Here is an 18,786-nt window from a genome sequence, read left to right as displayed (position 1 = left end):
CAGTTAGAAGAAGAAGACTGAAAGGCCGAGAAAAGAACAGCCAGTTGGAGACCTGGAGACCTGAGGAATGACATGACTGTGACTTCCCTTGGCTTTCTTTTTGCCTCATATACCTCAGACTGAGTACTAGAGAAACTGGCAATCCAGAAAGGCCAGGTATAGGGGGGGAAAATGCCTACTCTCTCACCAGAGGGCTGGGAAAACAGCCTCACAAAACAGAAAAGTTATTTAAAAAAAAAAAACTACAGCCAAATATCAAAGAAAAAATTATGTTGCTGTTTCCACCATCACCTGGCTGTAATGAGGTTTTCCCATGCTCCTCATTTCTCTGGGAGTGGTGTCAGAGGAAGCCAGCTGAAGCATATGCTTAAGTAAGATCCAGAGTCTCATAACACAGTATCCAGAATGGCCAGGTTTCAGTAGAAAATCACATACCTAGAAGTGGGAAGATCTCAAACTGAATGGGGGAAAAAAATCAATATATGCCAACAGCAGGATGACAGAGATGTTAAAATTATCTGACAAAGATTTTTTTTAGGCAACCATCATAAAAATGCCTCAGCAAACAATTTTAGGAGCATGCTTGAAACATGAAAAATAGACTCAGCAAAAGAACTACAAGATAAAAAGAAGAACAAGATAGAAATTTTAGAACTGATGAGTGTAACAACAAATTTAGAACAATGGATGGAATCAACAGCAGAATGACGGGGACAGAGGGAGGAAGCAGCGAATTGGATGGTAGAGCAGTAGGAACTACTCAGCCTCCACTACAGAGAGTTGAGCAGGGGAGAAAGGCGAACAGTGCCTCAGGAACCTGGCGGGCTGTAGCAGAAGCACTGACATATTGTCAGAGTCCTAGAAGGAGAGGAGAAAGAAGATAACTCTGAAAAAGTACTCAAAGAAGTAATGACTGAAAACTTGCCAGAAGTGACAGAAGATTCAAACCTACAGATTCAAGAACCTGAGCCAACTCCAAACAGGGTAAACCTAAAAAGTCCACACCAGGACAAACTTATGTCCATAGTCAAATCTCTGAAAGCTGAAGACAAAGAAAAAATCTTGAAAGCAATTCCTTACCTTGTCGATTCAAATGACAGCAGGTTTCTCATCAGAAGCCATGGAGGTCAGAAGGAAATAGCACATTTTCTTAATAGGTGAAAAAAAAAAACCTTCAAATTCACAATGCTAGAACCAACAAAAAGATCCAGGGATAAGGGGAAATCAGAGCATTTTCAGATGAAAGAAAAGCAAGAATTTCTCAGTAGATCTACCGTAAGAGAATGGCCAAAGAAATGATCTAGCACAATTAACTAACAGAAATGAGATGATGAAAGAATCTTGGAAGAAGGAGCACCAGTAACCAAAAGTGTGAATAATTACGATCGACTTTTTTCTTACAACTTTTAAGTCTTATAGATTACATTTGGCAGTTGAAGCAACATGGTTCTCAGTATAGGAAGTACCATAAAACCATGGCGGAGAAAGGGAGCCAGCAAAGGAGGTCAGGTTGCCACACTTCACTTGATTTGGTAAAATGACAGCACTAATAGACTGTGATACTCAGAGCAGCTACTAAAAAACATACAAAGAGGCACACTAAAAACAATAGATACATCAATGTAGAATTCTAAACAATGTTCAGTTAACCCTCAGAAAGACAGAAAAAAGAAAACTGAGTTCAAGGGGGAGGGTATAGCTCAAGTCGTAGAGCGCGTGGTTAGCATGCACGAGGTCCTGGATTCCATCCCCAGTGCTCCCTCCAATTACCTACCCCCCTAAAAAATAATATAAATAAATAAATAAAATTTTAAAATAAATTTTTAAAAAGCTGAGTTCATTCATGACCTCTATGCATGTCAGACTTTAAAACAATTAAGTACATCATTAACTGAAGAGCATTTGTATGACAGTACACGTTTATCCATTACTTTACTTTTTACATCCCCTGTATTAAAGCATTTTGGTGGGCTCACAATACAGTAAGATTGATGGAGCTGCTATTTTAAATCAGTTTAAACAGTGTCACCATCCCCCACACATGCATCATCTGGCTTTAGAAGTTATCACCATTTTGATGATCTTATTTTATTATGTGCCCTTTTTTAAAGCAAATTCCAGAAATATTTTACCTATAAGAATTTTAACAGCAGTAATTTAATAAAGTATGTCCATCATACCATTATTATACTTAACAAATTTACCACTAATTCCTTAGTAATATCTGATACCAAGTCTGAATAACATCTTTTTTTTTTTTTTACTTCATTTGGCAATTAATGATGGAAAACAAGTACTTAGTTTCTTTCTTTAGGGTCAGAGAAGACTAACAAAAGGTGTTCTTTCCCCTTTGACAAAGAAGAGGGAGGAGGGAGAACTGAGCCAGCAGCTATCAGACGTCCACCTGGCCGCGGGCACTCAGCACCAGTTCCTGTGGCAGGACCACTGAGAACTGTGCAGCTCGTAAAATTACAGTGTATTCTGTCTGGGATTTAAGCAAGAGTTCGCCTGCTAGCATTAGATCCAGAGGAGAATCGTGATGAAAACAAGGGGGAAGTACATTAATTTTACAGGGTCCTTAGATTCTTGGTCACTTAGGCTTGGGATTGGAGGAAATAGTAATCCATTTCAGAGAACTTTGCGTACCCTTTGTTTTTGCTTTCTAAGGACTTGGACTGGCCTGGTTGCGTTACCCTCCATGGGAGAGGCAGTTTTGCACAGTGGGTAGAAACTTGAGCAGCGGGCTCAGACAGGAATTTATCCTCAGCTTGCTGCCTGAATTTGGAGAGCTGAGCGTGTGAGGAGTTGAAAAAGTAAGGCAGGTGTCCTAGTGACGCGCCCTGGTCACCTGGTGAGAGCTGTGGTTCGCGTTTGGGCAGCTCTCAGAATGGCAGTGTCCTCTTTTTGTGGAATCTATCAGAATTACTCGGTTCCTAGCCAATTCTTGGCTCTCGTGTGCAGAGAAGTTAGGGAACTCTAGTATTGAGGGCAAAACTTTCTTAAAAGCCATTTTTTAATATAAATTATTTAAAGATAATTATGTTAAAAGATAGAATGATTTATACCAATGCCAGTGTCCTGAACATGGACTGTCTGACTAAGGGTTCTTTTTAAAAGTTTAAAACTATGTGAGTATTCACTAAGATTAACCCTATCTGGTGCATTGATGATTCCTTTCAGTTTAAAACTACACCTGTTCCCTTTTCCTGCTGTGCTGTAGTCTCTTTTTATATTTTAACCAAGATCTAGTTACTATAATGCAAGTCGAGACCATGAAGTTTAACTCCTATAAGAGATTGGACAATTTGTATTATAAGGTAACGCCGTTTTTCCAGCATTAGTTGAGTTGTTGCTGGAAGTAGGTTTCCTGTTCATCTGTGGGTGTACTGATTACTCAGCATCATGATTTCATCCACGAAGGATCTCTTGAGGGGAAGAAGGTCAAAGAGGTGTTAGAGAAAAATGCACAGGATAGCTCTCCATAAAAAAGAATTACCTAGTCCAAAATGTCAGTAACACTGAGCTAGAATAATAGGATACAATTAAAATCTATAAAGTGAGGCACCAACGTCTCAGCATAATACACGAATCCTCTTTATTTAGTGGTAGGTAAGATGGTGTATGTTTTGATCTTTAAAATGTTTCATTTCAGTGACAACCTAGGGGAGAGAATAAAGCCTGGAAAATCTTGATACGAAGGGGCATCACTTCTGTTTTATGGGCAATCTCTGACCTGTATGTTCTGCAGTGAGTGTCCTCAGCTGTTTTCAGCATCTTCCTGGTGGTGCTGACACCGGTGCTCTGCTTGCAGCGTCTTGGACTTTGTATCCCCTTCCCTGCAGCCTCTGACCTGCCAGCTGGGCTGCTTTTACCAGTGTTTATGGTGCTGATCTTTACCTGGGGTCTTAAAAAATGGCACCCAGGACTATGCGTCTAATTTTTTTCCAAATCATTTTCTAAAGAGCATAGAAATGAAATGATACCCTAGTTTGCCTACACTAGGTATTGCTTACAAAAGTAGAATTTCTGAGATAAGATCTACTGTCTAATAGATGGGTATCATTTTACATTTATAAAATCATTTATAAGATGAATACACACAGATGTGTATATACACAAAGAAATATTTATTATATATATACAGACACAGAAAGCTTTCTCAATATAAAACCTCTCTATTAGCAAACTCCTGCGGTACACAAGTGTTGTGTTTAAGATACTTGTTTCCAAACTGTAAATTATAATTTCCAAGTTACAAGTTATAATAAGGGAATTCATCTCTCCTATGGAGTGGATTTTCATCAGTTTTATACAACTTAGGACGGCTCCAAACGTGCAGTTACCATTTTCTTTTTTGTTATTCACCGAAGACATACACCCTTAAATGTAGTGGAAGTACACCCCAGAATTTATCTCCTAAACGTCAGCGAGATCAGAAAGCCAATTTCAACCACAACACTCTTGTCTATATGGTATTCCCACAGTAATAGGAGACCAGAGCTCATGCTTTACATCCTCAATTCCCATTCCTGATTGTTAAACTTAATGTTTGGATGCTGTGCACATATATTTGAGTGCATAGCATACGGGGCGAGGGGGGAGAACCTTACTTGTCTGTCATTTAGTTAAGTGAATGCACAGAGCATTTATAGGGTCATCACATTTTATATTAAGAGAATGAAGCTTAGGCTCTTTTATTTCTGGCTGACAAAAAAGAAGAAAAGATGATTTTGACCTCCCATTTTACTGAAGATTTTACCGATAAGGAAGTAAGAGCCAACCATGTGACGAGCAGTAAATATTTTTGAATTATTCGTTTGACTTCCATTTTCACCTGAGACTTGAAGGTTATAGAGGACCTCACTCAAGCTATGCCTGCCTGGGAGCTGCCCCCTCCCCCGCTAGCTACACCCCTCCTCAGCTGCCACCCTCTGGCAGTTCATTCCAGAACCACACCTTTGTTCAGTGTCCTACTCTGCAGCGTTCTTGGAAGATGTGACCTCTCAGGGCTGTCCTGTGACAGACTGGGGGGTTGGTATGAAGAGTATGAGATGCTCTGACCGATGGACTCTGGCGATCTCGGTGGTCATGGGTGATGTCAGCACTGAGAAGGAGTCTTAGAAGTGCAGAATTTCTTTCAGAAGTATTTTCACATGATTAAAACTTGCCAGGTACCTGAAAGAGTAATGCTGCTGTATACTTGTATGGCACGTTGTCAGAGTTCTCTCACCTACGTTAGCCCCGTTTTCCAGAGAGGACTCGAACCAGGTGCTCCGGGTTCCCCTTTCTGCCTGCCACACGGTGGAGCGTGGCAGTGCTGAAGACCGGCCTCCCCTCCTTTGAGGAGCATGAATTAAAACAATCACTTCTGCATAGGGTTGCGTGGTCAAACGAGCTTAGAAGGAGCTGAATCTATACCTTGCTTTTAGAAAACCAGAATTCACGATAGTGTATTAGTGTCTGAAAACCCACTGTTAAGAACCTTGTTGGCTTTTATTTAGCCCAGAGGTTTCTGAGTGTGATTTAGCCATCCCTCCCCCCGCCCAAAGAAATACTTTATCATGACCCCTGTATGTTTGTCTGACCTTCATCCTTATTTTTCACATTGGCTCAACGTCGGGACAGAATTCCTTGAAAACAGGCTATCTTTTCATCTCTGCCTCTCCAACACCCAGCATGGTTTCTCCCACACGCAGTAGATAAATGTTTGGATGGTTAAGTATTTACTTAATTGTTTTAACCTTGCCCCTCTCCCTGCAGTCTCCAGTCAGCTTATGCTTTGTTCCCACTTGTTAACTTGCAGGTGGAATTCTGTCCGGAACATTCTTGTCCCTAAGCGTTCTAAAACCTACGAGATTTTTGAAAATGCATGTGATGAACAGTTGGCTTCTCCTTTGTGTGGGTGTTCCCTCTAGTAGCTGCCTGGGGTCTTTGTGATTTGGAAGGGTGTTTTCAGGCCCAGGAATAACTGTGGCAAAGATTACAGCAGGCTAGCGAAGGTACTTTCTGAAAGCCAGAGGCCAACTTTTTGAAGATGTCAAAATACTCCAGAAGTGATATAGTTACCTCTATAAGTCCTTCCCTGTTTTCCTCTGTGTATTTTCCCTCAAAATTAAAATTTTATTTTCTCAGAGTTGCCAAAACTTACAGTGTTATATTCCCTCTAGGACCTAAAGGCGATTGTGGTGTGAATAATGGTTAAACATATTATTGTCAAACAGCTGCCACATTGTCACACATCCCTCTCACTCCCTTAGCCACTTGATGGGTGATGTTTCCCTATATTCATCAGTTTTACTTAAAATTAAGATTGGGAATTTATGTAAAATCAGGAAAACATAAACGTCAAAAATGTTGAGGCTGAACTTTAGTAATTAAAACTATCTTAAACTATTGAACAGTCAGAGCTGGGAATTCCTGCTTAGCTGCTGAAGTACTAAAGATACCAAGATAATAGCTAATAAAAACACGGCCAAGATTGCAGCCACGTGCAAGCCATCTAACCTGACAGGATGGCTGGGTTTCTATGACTGGGGGAGGTGGGGGGGGACATGACGATAAGACTTTAGTAACTAAGAAGACCAGTTCCTGTCCCGGTACTGGGAAATCTACTGACTGGCTTTGCACTGAGGCGATGTCTTCCTTGCCATGGGCTGTGTCGAAAGTGGTGGAACAGGTGTTTTTCTGTACAGCTGGAATGTGGCTGTAAACTGAAGGCTTTGTTGTCCCCTTAACCCTGTGCTCGGTGTCCTGGGTACCACAGGGCTTTTCACTGGAAATCTGACCTGACCACATCAGGCTTCCAGCATCCCTTGAGGGGAGCTTAGTGTAAGAAATATTTACTACTCTCTTCCACAGATTGGAAGGCTTTGCCAACTGGCGTCAGCTTCGCCACCTCTTGTTTGGCCGTCACCCTAGGGAACTTCAGGAATGATCCAAACCAAAGTCAACTTTGAAAATTACATCCATTTTCTGTGCTTCTAAACCAGAATAGCTCACCATTTCTGAAGAAAATCGTGCTGTTAGGTGCCTGTCACGCCCTTACAGGGTCCCACAGCTGTGTAGGTCACCAGCCACCAAGACTTCCTCAGCATTAGAATCCCATGTGTCTAAAATAGACTCTTCATTCTCTCCTTGAAACCTGATTTTCTTCCTTTTTCATTTATCTCCGTTCACGGTATATCCTTCCATCTCAATCACTTAAGCCAGAAATGAAATCATCTTTAAACACCTTACCGTTCTTACCTTACTCTTTCCCAAGTCCTGTTCATTTCTCCAGAGTACTTATCAAGTTAGATCTTTGCTTTCCATTCTGATTGCCACTGTTCTGATTTGTCAGGCCTTCATTTCTTACCTCGATTATTCTAAACTCTTTGCTGGCCTTCCTGTTGCCAACTTTGCCTCTTGTAATTCATCCTCTAAGCCACCCTCTGATTTTTGTCCCCCACCTGCGTCCTACCTTTCAAGGGTTTCTTGGTGCCTTGTGGGCCACCTCTTTACGCTCATCTCACATGGCTGCCTGTCCCCTGCTTCCACTGTGACTGAACTTAAACTCTGCCTCTCCACCCAGAATGCCCATCCCTCCTCTTAATTTTCCTAATAAATGAGAGGGAGCCTACGTACCTCCGACCCTTCATCCACAGGGCTTTCTCTCTTGACAGTTTTTCAGCAGCAGACATTGTCATGCCATGTTACCCTTCTAAACAACTATTGTGGAAGTTTTTGTGTGGTGTTCGAACTCTGGATTTACATCTGTCCTATACTACCGTGTGCTTGAGGTTAGAGATACTCATTTACCCGAGTATATAACTGAATATGTGTATTCAGTGCCTGGTACAAATCAGGTACACAGTAAAAAGCTCATTGAATGGAAGGACTAAAGTACTAAGGAATTAAATGTATCTGTGTTATCTCTGCTAGAAAGAGGAAGAGGAAGTTCTTAAATATTGTAATCCCCAAACCTTTCTAACCTAATAGTTCGGGGTTCTCTCTCTGCTTTATTTCCCTGGTGAAATTGGTCAGGATTTGTTTAAGCCATCTCCTTTCCTTAATAAGCATTTACATGTAGTGTTAATTTTTGTAAAGGGAAGGAAGAACACAGGATGCAACACATATTTTGTACTTCCAGAAATAATGCTAGCAATCCAGAGTAACTTCTAGGGACAAAGAAGCTTTTTAAAGGATATGAAAAGTGTGTGCTTTTAATGTTCAGTTTTAACGGCAGCATAAGCAAAATAAATAAAAATTTCTTTGAGCTGTGTTAAAGTTCCTGATAAAGAGAAGATAAATATGGCCAGAATATTAATCCTGTGAATCCTGCTTCTGCTGCATTTGTGCAGGGTCTTGGGTGAGTCATTTCCGCTTTCACAGTTCAGTGCTTGTTAGTAAAATGAGGGTTACTGTAGATCAGTAGATTTAGCAGTGGCCCTCTTTCTTCTAATGAAACACAGGAGACTGAATGAAAGACAGAAGAGCAGAGCAGCTCTGCTCTGGAGTAAGGATGTCGGGGAACCTGAGGGAAAGAGAAGGCGACCGTTCTGCCTCCTTCCTGCCCCATCCCCAGAAGTGGCCCCTGCCGGACGTCTGGGAGGGAACTGGAAAGCTGAGGCCCCTCCCCCTGCAGCTAAATCAGAGGGAATCCAGCCACTTTCAGTCCCAGAGTTTGAAGAAGCTTTGCGTTTAAAATCATCTCCAGTTCTAATCTGATGTTCTTTCTACAAGGCTTTCCTATCTCTGCATAATATCCAAGTCTCACCTCCGTATATTTCCTTCTTTAGGGCTCCCTGTACACATTGTATGTTGCTAATTTGATGTTTAGTTTTGTTTAATCATGATACTGTAGTTCACCGAGGAGTGCTTCTCCTGCTGTCCCCACACCGTTGCCCTCAGACAGAGCTCGGGGTTGGGAGAGCTGGCGAGCGTTGGGTTCTTCCCATGAGCCGAGCACTGTTGTCAGTGCTGTCCCTTCATCCTCCGCCAAGTCTGAGGCAGGCATCGTCATTACCTTCATTGTACAGAGAGGTTAAGCATCGATCGGGTCCAGAGCAACACAGACAGAGGTGGCACGGGGCTTGGACCCTGGACAGCGTGGTTCAGAGCCCCACATTAGCCATGCTGCTAATAAACTTACGGGGGCAACTTTAACCCACAAAATGTTTTCTCACTTTTTACACATATTTTGAATTTCTCTTCAGAAATAATGAAAACCTATGTAAATCGTTTAGCGTAATGACTGGCCCACAGTAAGTACTTAGTAAATGCTAGTTACTACAAGCATTGGGAGATGGACACCTATAATGTGTGTAGCATTGATTCGCAAGTGAGAAGAAAATTAAATGGCATTCTAGTTCTGTGTTCCGCAGTTCTCAGAGAGAACTAAAGAGTTGCTTATTTTACAGGATACTTTATTTAGCATCTATTCAAGATGTTTAAATGAAGCTAAGATACTTTGATTTATTTTGATTCTTAACAACAGAGGCTGTGATTTTTATCTTGCCACCAGGTGGCAGCATGTTACACAAGGAAATAATCTAAATGTTACTCTGTCGTAGACAATTTATTTTCAGTACTGTGCCCTAAAAACTGTTAAACCACAATAAAAATAAAATGTGATTCCATGTTCCCCTTTGCCTCTATTCTCTCACTGGATGTGAAGGCGCTCATAGCATACTGTCCACAGCCTCTGGCTGGCCCCGCCTCTGTCTTGCCCTGCACACACTTCCTCTGTCAGTGCAAGAGTTGATTTTTTCCTGCATCCTCAACTGCACATTAAGCCCTCGTGCTTAGTTCTCTGAACTAAATTGTTTTAGGTCAGCAGCAGTAGGAACTACATTCTCCTCTTTCCTCTGTCTTCCATGGTACCCAGAGAAGTGCCGAGTCTGTGGGAACTATTTAATAGATGCCCTTGGGCAAAGGACAAGTGATAGGGAGGATACAGACCCGCTGTGTCTCTGCTGAACATTTATTTGAATTACAGCACATTTATACTTCTTTGTGATTGTGTTTATTTTAATTTGTGGTATAGAAGTCCCTGAAAACTTAAGTTTAGGTATTATCAGAACCATTCAGATAACTACTGCCAAGGGTTAAAAGATTAGTGTCTGAGGTGGAAGGCAGTTAATGGCTAATGAAGGTAAAGGACTGAACATGGCAATTAATCAAAGTAGGGCAGAGGGGGAGCTAATGGAAAAATGGGGAGAGAGTCAGGCTTCGGGCCCCGGCGTGGAGCGCTGTGTGGGAAGGCAGGAGGCTCGCCAAGTTAAGTTGGCTGCAAGGAAATTTGTGTGTACTTCCTAGTCGTGGGTCTGCCTCGACTGTTTTACAGGGCTAGTGATGAATTCCTTTCACATCACTTTGTCAGCAGTTTTTTTTTTCCTATTCTAAAACCTATTTATTAATATTCAGATTTAACTATATTTGAAACGTTGTGTAGAGACGAATATAATGTTTGTAATTCTGACTTCTGTGACAAAACCTGCAATGATCTTTAGGGTGTCATGTTTTAAAAGCATTTCATTCATTAACCAGTGCTAAAAATTTTCTCTGGTTGATGGATGCCATCATCTTACTTCATTTTTTTGATAGTAAGGAAATAATTATTCCAGATAATTTAATTGTTAAAAATCTTACCCCGGTAAATGTCAAGACTCATAAGAATAATGACAGCATTTCAAAACTGTATTTCATATTACTTAAGTTAAACAGCAAGTCCTGAGCCTCTCTCTTCTTAATGACTTGAACCATCGTCCCCAACACACGTGCTCTTCCGGCAGGAGCTGTGAGCTGTCCGCAGCTGTGCCGGCTCCTCGCGGCCTCTTCCCCTGACCTGCACACGCTCGTTCCCGGCCTCTCACACGGGCACACCCTCACACACGCTCCTTCCCTTTCTCCTTCCCCCTCCTTCTCATGATTTGCTTCTGTAGCCTGGGGAATAGAAAAAGTAAAACTAGTTAAAATGACGTCTAAAATTAGAAGGAATTTCAATTTAAGACTGTCCTATTAAAGCATGAGCTTTAGTGTAAAGGCTTTGTAATATCCATTTAGTTAGCTTATTGTTGCTAATTTTTTCTTTTTTTTTTTTTTCTGTGTTCTAGAGGTATTTCAGAATGTTACATCTCTACCTTGAAAAACATATATGGAGATTGACTTTAAGTGACTGTAGTGAAATGAGCAATTAAAGAAAATTCTAGCCAGTTATTGTAACAGATATGTATCTCTTGTCTTTCTGAGTTTCTGAAATGCTTTGCAGCCTTAGTGGACAGTTACTGTCTGTGACACCTAAGGCTCTTATCTTTGAAGTTTCATTTGATCTCTTAATAAGCCTGAATGGTATTTGGTTAATGTTTATTGTATTAGGAAACTCAACAATTTCAGTCCGTAGCCACATACTTTTAAAACAGGTCTCCTACTGTCTACATTTGTCACACATTAGATTTTAAACTCTGAGGAGTTAAATTGATCATTAAAATTGATCATTAATTAATCACTTAGTAATATATATGAAATACTAATTTTTGCTATGATGTAGATAAAACAATTCATTTATATAGTATCTTCTCTGTAATATGCTCAGAGGAATGGAAAATATTTTATTCCACTGTCGTTAGTATGTAATCAGAGAGTTGGATGACAGGTAGATGTAGCATTGTCTGAAGACTATTTCATTGAGGTGATGGGAATTATAAAAGAAAAGATGACTGTTTGTTATGTTTAATTGTAATGGAGTTAATTGCAGGTCTTTCAGATATAAAATACATCGTAAGTCCATTGGGTACAACTATTCTTAAAGGTGCTTAATAAAGTATTAAGTACTATTTAGGAAATAAAATTAGTATTGACTTGGAAATTTTAACATAAATAAAAATACAGCCTTAAGCCAGTTTTAAAGTGATTCATCAGCAGATTAGCAAGAAATCAATGTATTTATATCCATTGGCATATTTAATAATGACTTTTGTAATATAAATGTTTGTTTATATGAAGTTATAACTCATTTGTGGGACCTTGTAGTTCTGTCTGATGTTCCAGTGAAATATACACATGTGGGTGCCCCTACAGTAGGAGTTGAACCCTGTGAATTTGTGAATCTGTTGACTTCAATATTTAGTTAGCCTGGTTTCTCAGGCCATTGCTGTAATTGACATGTTATTAGAAATAGAGTTAAGTTTTTCCTTATTTATAAGGATAACCTCAATTTTGAGGAATGTGAATCAATTCATAGTTGGCTGGAAGCCAGTTTCTCCTTTGCTTTAACTCCAGCACGCACGGAACGCGCACTTGCTTCCTGAGTGCCTTGTGAATCTGCAGTGATTAATTCTTCTCATTATTTTGCTGCAGATTCTCATGACCCTCTCAGATGATTCGATCAGCCACTTAGAGTCTGTGCATATTCATGTCTCTGTGCTCCTGCCGCAGCCGCTCACGTCTCCTTCACTGACTGGTGTGTTCTTGGTGCAGTAATTGAGCTGCAGTAGATTGATTACTCTGGGGAGCTGTAAGGCCTTTAAAGGTGAAAACATATCAGTCCTGTTAATTAGGAAACAAAAGCTCTGGTGGCAAGTTCAGCAGTCAAATGCTTCCCGTGTAGAATAGACGAAAGGTACGATGCGTTCCTCTCCGTGAACCCTGTTTACTTTTTCAGTTTTGAATTAAGTCTGTATTAGTGGTAGTGGAGAACAGCCTTGTCTTATGAATTTTCACAGAAGGCTGATTGAATATAACATTAATACTATCATCTGTGATCTCTCGGATCTGATAGTTTGGAACATGAGTTTATATACACCTTTTGTAGCATTGGCAATATTTGGTGAAAATATCTTAATATCTTACATAAATATAGAATGCTTACGGATCAGCTTTGAGTTTTAGAGGCTTAATTTGGTTACAGTGCTTTAACACTCATTTTTTTGTCAGTTTAGTGTGCTATATGGGAAAAGGGTGGGACTTCATTCAACATGGCGTAGAAGTTGAGCTGCCTTTATCTCTTTATCATAAACGTCCTTTGATTCTTTCCCTCTTAAACTGTATGTTAAGTAGTACATTGTCTGGCAAAAGGGAACCTGTGTGGAACAGTGGCCTCCAAAAGTAAGCTAGTTTCAACATGGAAGTTTATGCGGCTTATCTGGTTTACATGTTTTTCTCGTGTGTGCTGTTCTTATGTTATGGTCCATCCCCCCCTTCTCCCATCATGAATTTTTCTTTTGAGATATAAATCACATACCATAAAATTCACTCTTTTTTAGAGTGTAATTCAGTAGGGTTTAGTTGCAACTACCACCACTGTCTTCCAGAACATTTTCGTCACCTCAAAAAGAAACCCCATACTCATTAGCAGTCACTCTCCTCCAGAACGCTCCCCTAACCACTGGCAACCAGTAATCTTCTTTTTCTCTCTAAGCATTGGCCTCTTCTAGACATTTCATGTAAATGGAATCGCACTTCATGTGGTCCTTCCTGCCTGGCTTAGATGACTTAGCATGATGCTTTCAGGGCACAGCCACACTGTCGCGTGAGTCAGCTCTTCACTCATCAGTTGATGAACATCTGTGTTGTTTCTACTTCGGGGCTATTGCTGCTAACAGTGTTAGTGAACCTTCCCACACATCCTCGCTTCACTGCTGGAACGATATTAGCTGGTGGGGTTTCTTAGATGCTGTTTATCAGGTAGAGGAAGTTCCCTTCTAGTCCCACTTTGTTGAGTGTTTTTTTCATGATCAGTTGGTTGGTGAATTTTGTCAGATGCTTTTTCTGCATCTATTAAAATGATCCTGTGGTTTTTGTCCTTTATTATATTAACATGGTGTTACATTGGTTGATTTTCTTATGTTGAGCATTGTAATGTTTTATAGAGCTTTTTATATGTTCTTTTACTGTGTGGTTTTAAATAATTTGAACCAATTTCTCTATTTTATATTTCAGGCATTTATTAATACAGCAAAAGAAATTTATGAAAAAATCCAAGAAGGAGTCTTTGACATTAATAATGAGGTATATACATATAAATATTATTGGCTAATGTTAATTTAGAATTGAACTTGGATTAAAAATTCCTAAAATGGATCTATGATGTCAGCACATTATTTTATAGTCATCTAATGGAAGATTTGTTGTATGTTGTATAATAGTTAAATGTTTATGTTCTAGTAGAACATAACTTTATGTTTGAAAACAGATTGAAGTGACTGACCCTATCCATTTATTGCAAGCAGTGCAAAATAATATAAATGCTCCAAAGAGAAGAAAATCCACACATCCATCTGGTGTCATCTGCTTCAGGGAATCATTTTCTAGTGTGTAGATGCTTGTGTGATGTTGCTAATGCAGGATGCGTGCTCTGCTGTCTGGTACGGGGGAGGAAGTGCCTGATTTGGAAACCACTCCCTCTACAGCAGAGCGTGTTCCCAGAGACAAAATTAATATACGTAATTGGCAGTTGGCACTAGCTGTTTTGTTTGTTTTTGTGGGTTTAGGGAGTTTTTCTGTTTTTTGTTTTTTTGTAAAGTTATTCTGAGCCAGTTTTGATCAACGTGATTAGGATAAAATGTAAAGCTCTGAAGTAAATAATTCAGTGTTTACCAAAAGCCATCATTCTGACCTAAATTCCCACTATGCATTTATCCTTACTTATTTCAGAATTGTTATGTGGATACGGCATGTTATTTACTTTCACATGAATATTTTTGCGAGTCTGTATTAAGACTTTTTGCTTCCAAGAAAAGAACCCTTGCTCCTCCCGCAGGTCCACCAAGCAAGGCATCGTGTTAGGACGTCACCGTGTGTGTGTCTCTTGGCCCGCACGAAAGCAGCTCGCCATTATTTGCCTCCATTTTCTTTGCTAAAACAAACAAGAGTTTGCTTAAGTTTTCCAAAAAGTACTTGATTGTCTCATTTCTTTTAATTTGTAGTGATACAGTTTCTAACCCGTATCTTCTAGACAGTAGGTCTGGAGTTAAAGGGAGCACTGCTCAGAGCCTAAGGCGTAGACTGACCGGCAGCCGGGCCGCGGTGCGGGGGCGCTGCGCGTCCGTCCGCGCTCCCGCAGTCGCCGGCCGCGTCGCCGTGCCGTCGGGAGCCGGCGGCCGTGCGGTTTGCTTGGCCTGATGCCAAGTCTGACTCCGTGATTCCTCCAGAAGTCGCTACCAGCCCAGAGGAGGCAAAACCAATGAGCCATAGGGCATGCTTTTTATTAAAGAGGAGTCAAAAGAGCGAAAAGAAACCACATCAGCTGCTGTCAATACTGAGCTAGTGCCAGAAGCCCCAAGGCTGCTCCTGTTGCAGAACAACTGCCAAGCACTATAAATCTGAGATTTACTGTGACGTAAAGTTTCCTTAAGAGCTTAATTTCTGAAGCTACTGTATTACTTTTCTCCAAGTGTTGTATTTTTAGGTAAAATCCACTTGAGGGAGTGAGGGTTAAGACAGAAGTGTGAGTTTGATGAATGAAAGAACTGCTCTGTGTGTGGGTTCTTGGCAGGCTGCCACGTCTTTGGGGATCATAGAAATTATTGATGACACAGAACACTCGTGTGCCCGTAGCCTGTGCAGCCGACGCGGCGCGGCGCGGAGGCGCCGCCGGGGGCAGGGCTGCTCGCCGTCCGCAGCCGCGTAGGCTCCGCGCGCTTCTCCCCTGTAAAGATCACGCTGTAAACAGCCTCCCCGTGGTGAGAACCCCCTTCGACGCAGCTCTGCAGCCTCTGCTAGCCCAGCACCTGGGATGACAGGAGTTACTGTGTTATTTTCAAAGGAAGGCGCCTCCCCTGAGAGATGTTGCTTTCATTATTGCAAATATGTGCTTTGTGTATTGTGTTTTTTTAGTCATTTGACAAAATTGTGCCATTAAGAAACTAAAGGATTTCGTAAATACAAACTATTCTCTCTGGTTGGATCCAGTTACATTTTTTATCCTCTTCTCTTTGTTGCAGGCAAATGGCATTAAAATTGGCCCCCAGCATGCTGCTACTAACGCCACACACGCGGGCAGTCAGGGAGGACAGCAAGCCGGGGGCGGCTGCTGTTGAGTCTGTACTGCCTTGCGGCCCACGTGGGGCTCCCCACTCACCCCTCACCCTCCCCTCCCGCTCAGCTGAGACATGAAACTATTCGAAATGGCTTTATGTCGCAGAAGACTTTAATCCTTCAAATTCTTGTATAACTTTGAATAAATGGTTAATGTTCACTTAAAAAGACAGATTTTGAAGATTGTATTCATATCTATTTGCATTTGATTTCTAGGTCAATTGATGTGATTATTTTTGTTAAATGTTGTCGTGTGCCCCTACCTACAAACTGAATTGTATTAAACACTACAAAGTCATCCTGAGTATTTTAAATCAGTTTGTGTAGTTAGGTTTCCCCACACCTGTGGTTACCTAATGTTTAATATTAGAGAACTGTCCTCAAAAGTTTGTCAGTTTTCAAGGCTATAGGGAAAACAGAAGGACTCTTTTAATTCTGTATTTATCGTTTCCTTTCTGTATATATAGTTTAATAACCTGCTTGGGTGTCATTTGCCAAGCTTGAATTCTTTAATGCATTTGCATAAATTCTCTACCGTTTAGAGCTTAAAGCTACAGAAGCATTGTTAGGAATTGCTTGGACACTGAATTTTCAACTTTTTGACATTGTTAACAAGCATGTTCATCTTTTCTTGTCACCAGTCCAAGAAAAATACGCTTAATGTACAATAGTAGAGGCTGTGTACGTGTTAACCTGTTTTAACGCCAAAAGTTTGCTCTTTGTCCACAGTTTCTTTAAGACCTCTTCAGAAAAGGATTTGTTTGCCTTAATGAGTACTGTTGGGTCAAAACCCAGTGAAATGAGTGAGATGGGCGGACGCAGGAACTCCCTCCACCTGAGCGACTCCAGGAAGCATGAATGTCCACATTTAGATGACACATTATGAGGACTTTAATCTTTCCTTAAACACAATAATGTTTTCTTTTTCTTTTATTCACATGATTTCTAAGTATATTTTTCATGCAGGACAGTTTTTCAACCTTGATGTACAGTGACTGTGTAAACTTTTTTCTTTCAGTGGCAACCTATGATCTTTACAATATGGTAAGCACCTTGTCTGTTTGGAAGGGGATATGACGATAAATATTCTACCAGATGGAAAATCCTGTTAAAAGTAGAAAAGCATTAGTAATTTACTCAGTGTGGTGGTTTTATCCTTTTTTTTCTTTCTCTCCCTTGGTCTCTAATGAAATTGTTATAGCAGTGCAAAATAAAATCCTATGTATAAAAGTGTTCTTTTTTTTATTGTGACCACATCATTTTTTAAGAATGTATTTGTTTAGTCTATCAACAGCTTTTACATGTAGTTGGCATATATTTTTTAAAGGGTCAAAATGTTTAACATTATCCTTTTAAAATTTTTTGCTAGAATGTGATACAAAGCTTTTTTATAATATTGAAATTCTTTTTGTTATTGATTATGTAAGCATGTTATTTTCCACTTTTCAGCCAGCGCAAAAGTGCTTAAGCTCTAAGAAAGCCTTATAAAGAAGTTCTAAGTAGGAAGCTAACTGGTTTTAATTCACTCGCTGACTTCATCTTTCTACCCGTCTTTCCTGAAAATTCAGCAATACTCTGCCAAAGCTTTGACATCACTCCTGCGAGCAGTCACCTAATGCTGTCTTAGTGTTTTGCTTTCACTGGCTCCTAGAGGGCAAAGGGAAAGGTGAGAGGAGATTGAGTTTCTTGAGTATTTTTATTATAAACGTTTTTTCCCTCTAAGTGGTTTATCAAACTCCTGACCTTACCTTCAGTCTCATTAGTGGTGAGTGGAAGACGTTAAGACATCCAGGACTTGTTCTGCTCTGTACCTGGAAGGAGGTGATTCTTTGGGAACTTGTTATTTTTTAACTGTTACTGACTTTTCCAGAAACATAGGGTATTTCTTTTCCATACTGACGACTCTAATTCTTTTATAAATCAAGTGATTTGTAAAAGGGAAGAGAGAAGGGAAAGCAGTGTAGAAACAAACAACAGCGAAGCAGCACGTGTATTTTAATGCCCTCCGGAAAGCTGGCGCCCTCAAACGCAGCTCCCGCACAGCAGCCCGCACCTGCCTGGGGCTCAGGCAGGCGATGGCGGCCTCCCCGGCGCTCCCCACCCGTGCCCTCTGCAGGCCCCGTCTGCCACTGGGGGACACCGGGATGGACCCTTGGCGTCAGCTGACAGCAGCATTACTGCCTCGTTTCCTCTCTGCTGTGGTGTTACCCTGTCACAAGTGGTGTGGTGGCACCTGTAACTGGACCTTTACTGCCGCAATTGAGTCCTTACATGGTCTTTGGTCAGTTTTTGTAGCACCTGTGGACATGTATTAAGAGGTAGACAGCCACTAAAAAAATAAACACAACTTTTAATGTCTCAACATGAAACTTTCCAAAGTTGTAATCCATAAAGACAGGGTTATACTTTGCCTTCTAAATTTAACACACCTGAGTTGAGAGCAGGTTTTGAAAGAGCAGTGTATAATTAGACAATCCAAATGGTATGTGGGAGCGGAACTGGATCTTCATACACAGTTTGTTTTTAATTTTAAAATAGCCTGTTAATAGGGGGAAAATAGTCCCCATTGATTTTCTAATAGTCATAGGGTAAGAATGTAAATGATGCCGCAGCGTATCTGATCACTCTAAAAATGATTTGTGTCTGTCTTCGGAACACATTAAACATTTATTCTCATAGGTGGTGAAGCCCCGTCTAAGCTCAGTACCAAGATTGGCAGCATGAGGTTTGACCATGTGGGCTAAAAAGTAATACAAAAAGAAAACATCATAA

At 40.6% G+C, this 18,786-nt stretch overlaps 1 protein-coding gene across 2 annotated transcripts in view; it reads left to right on the top strand.

Annotated features, from left to right (window-relative positions):
• Positions 1–17,247, top strand: part of RAB2A (RAB2A, member RAS oncogene family) — a 61,053-nt gene extending 43,806 nt beyond the window's left edge. For both annotated transcript variants that reach the window (XM_072951920.1, XM_031692171.2), the window contains 2 exons: positions 13,918–13,986; positions 15,921–17,247. In XM_072951920.1, the coding sequence (XP_072808021.1) occupies positions 13,918–13,986; positions 15,921–16,092 (241 nt within the window). In that variant the 3' untranslated portion in view covers positions 16,093–17,247. The remainder of the gene's footprint in view (positions 1–13,917; positions 13,987–15,920) is intronic.
• Positions 17,248–18,786: the final 1,539 nt, after the last annotated feature.

Source organism: Vicugna pacos, chromosome 29, assembly GCF_048564905.1.
Source record: "Vicugna pacos chromosome 29, VicPac4, whole genome shotgun sequence".
Classification (NCBI taxonomy): Eukaryota; Metazoa; Chordata; class Mammalia; order Artiodactyla; family Camelidae; genus Vicugna; species Vicugna pacos.
This window is presented reverse-complemented; position numbering and strand designations above follow the sequence as displayed.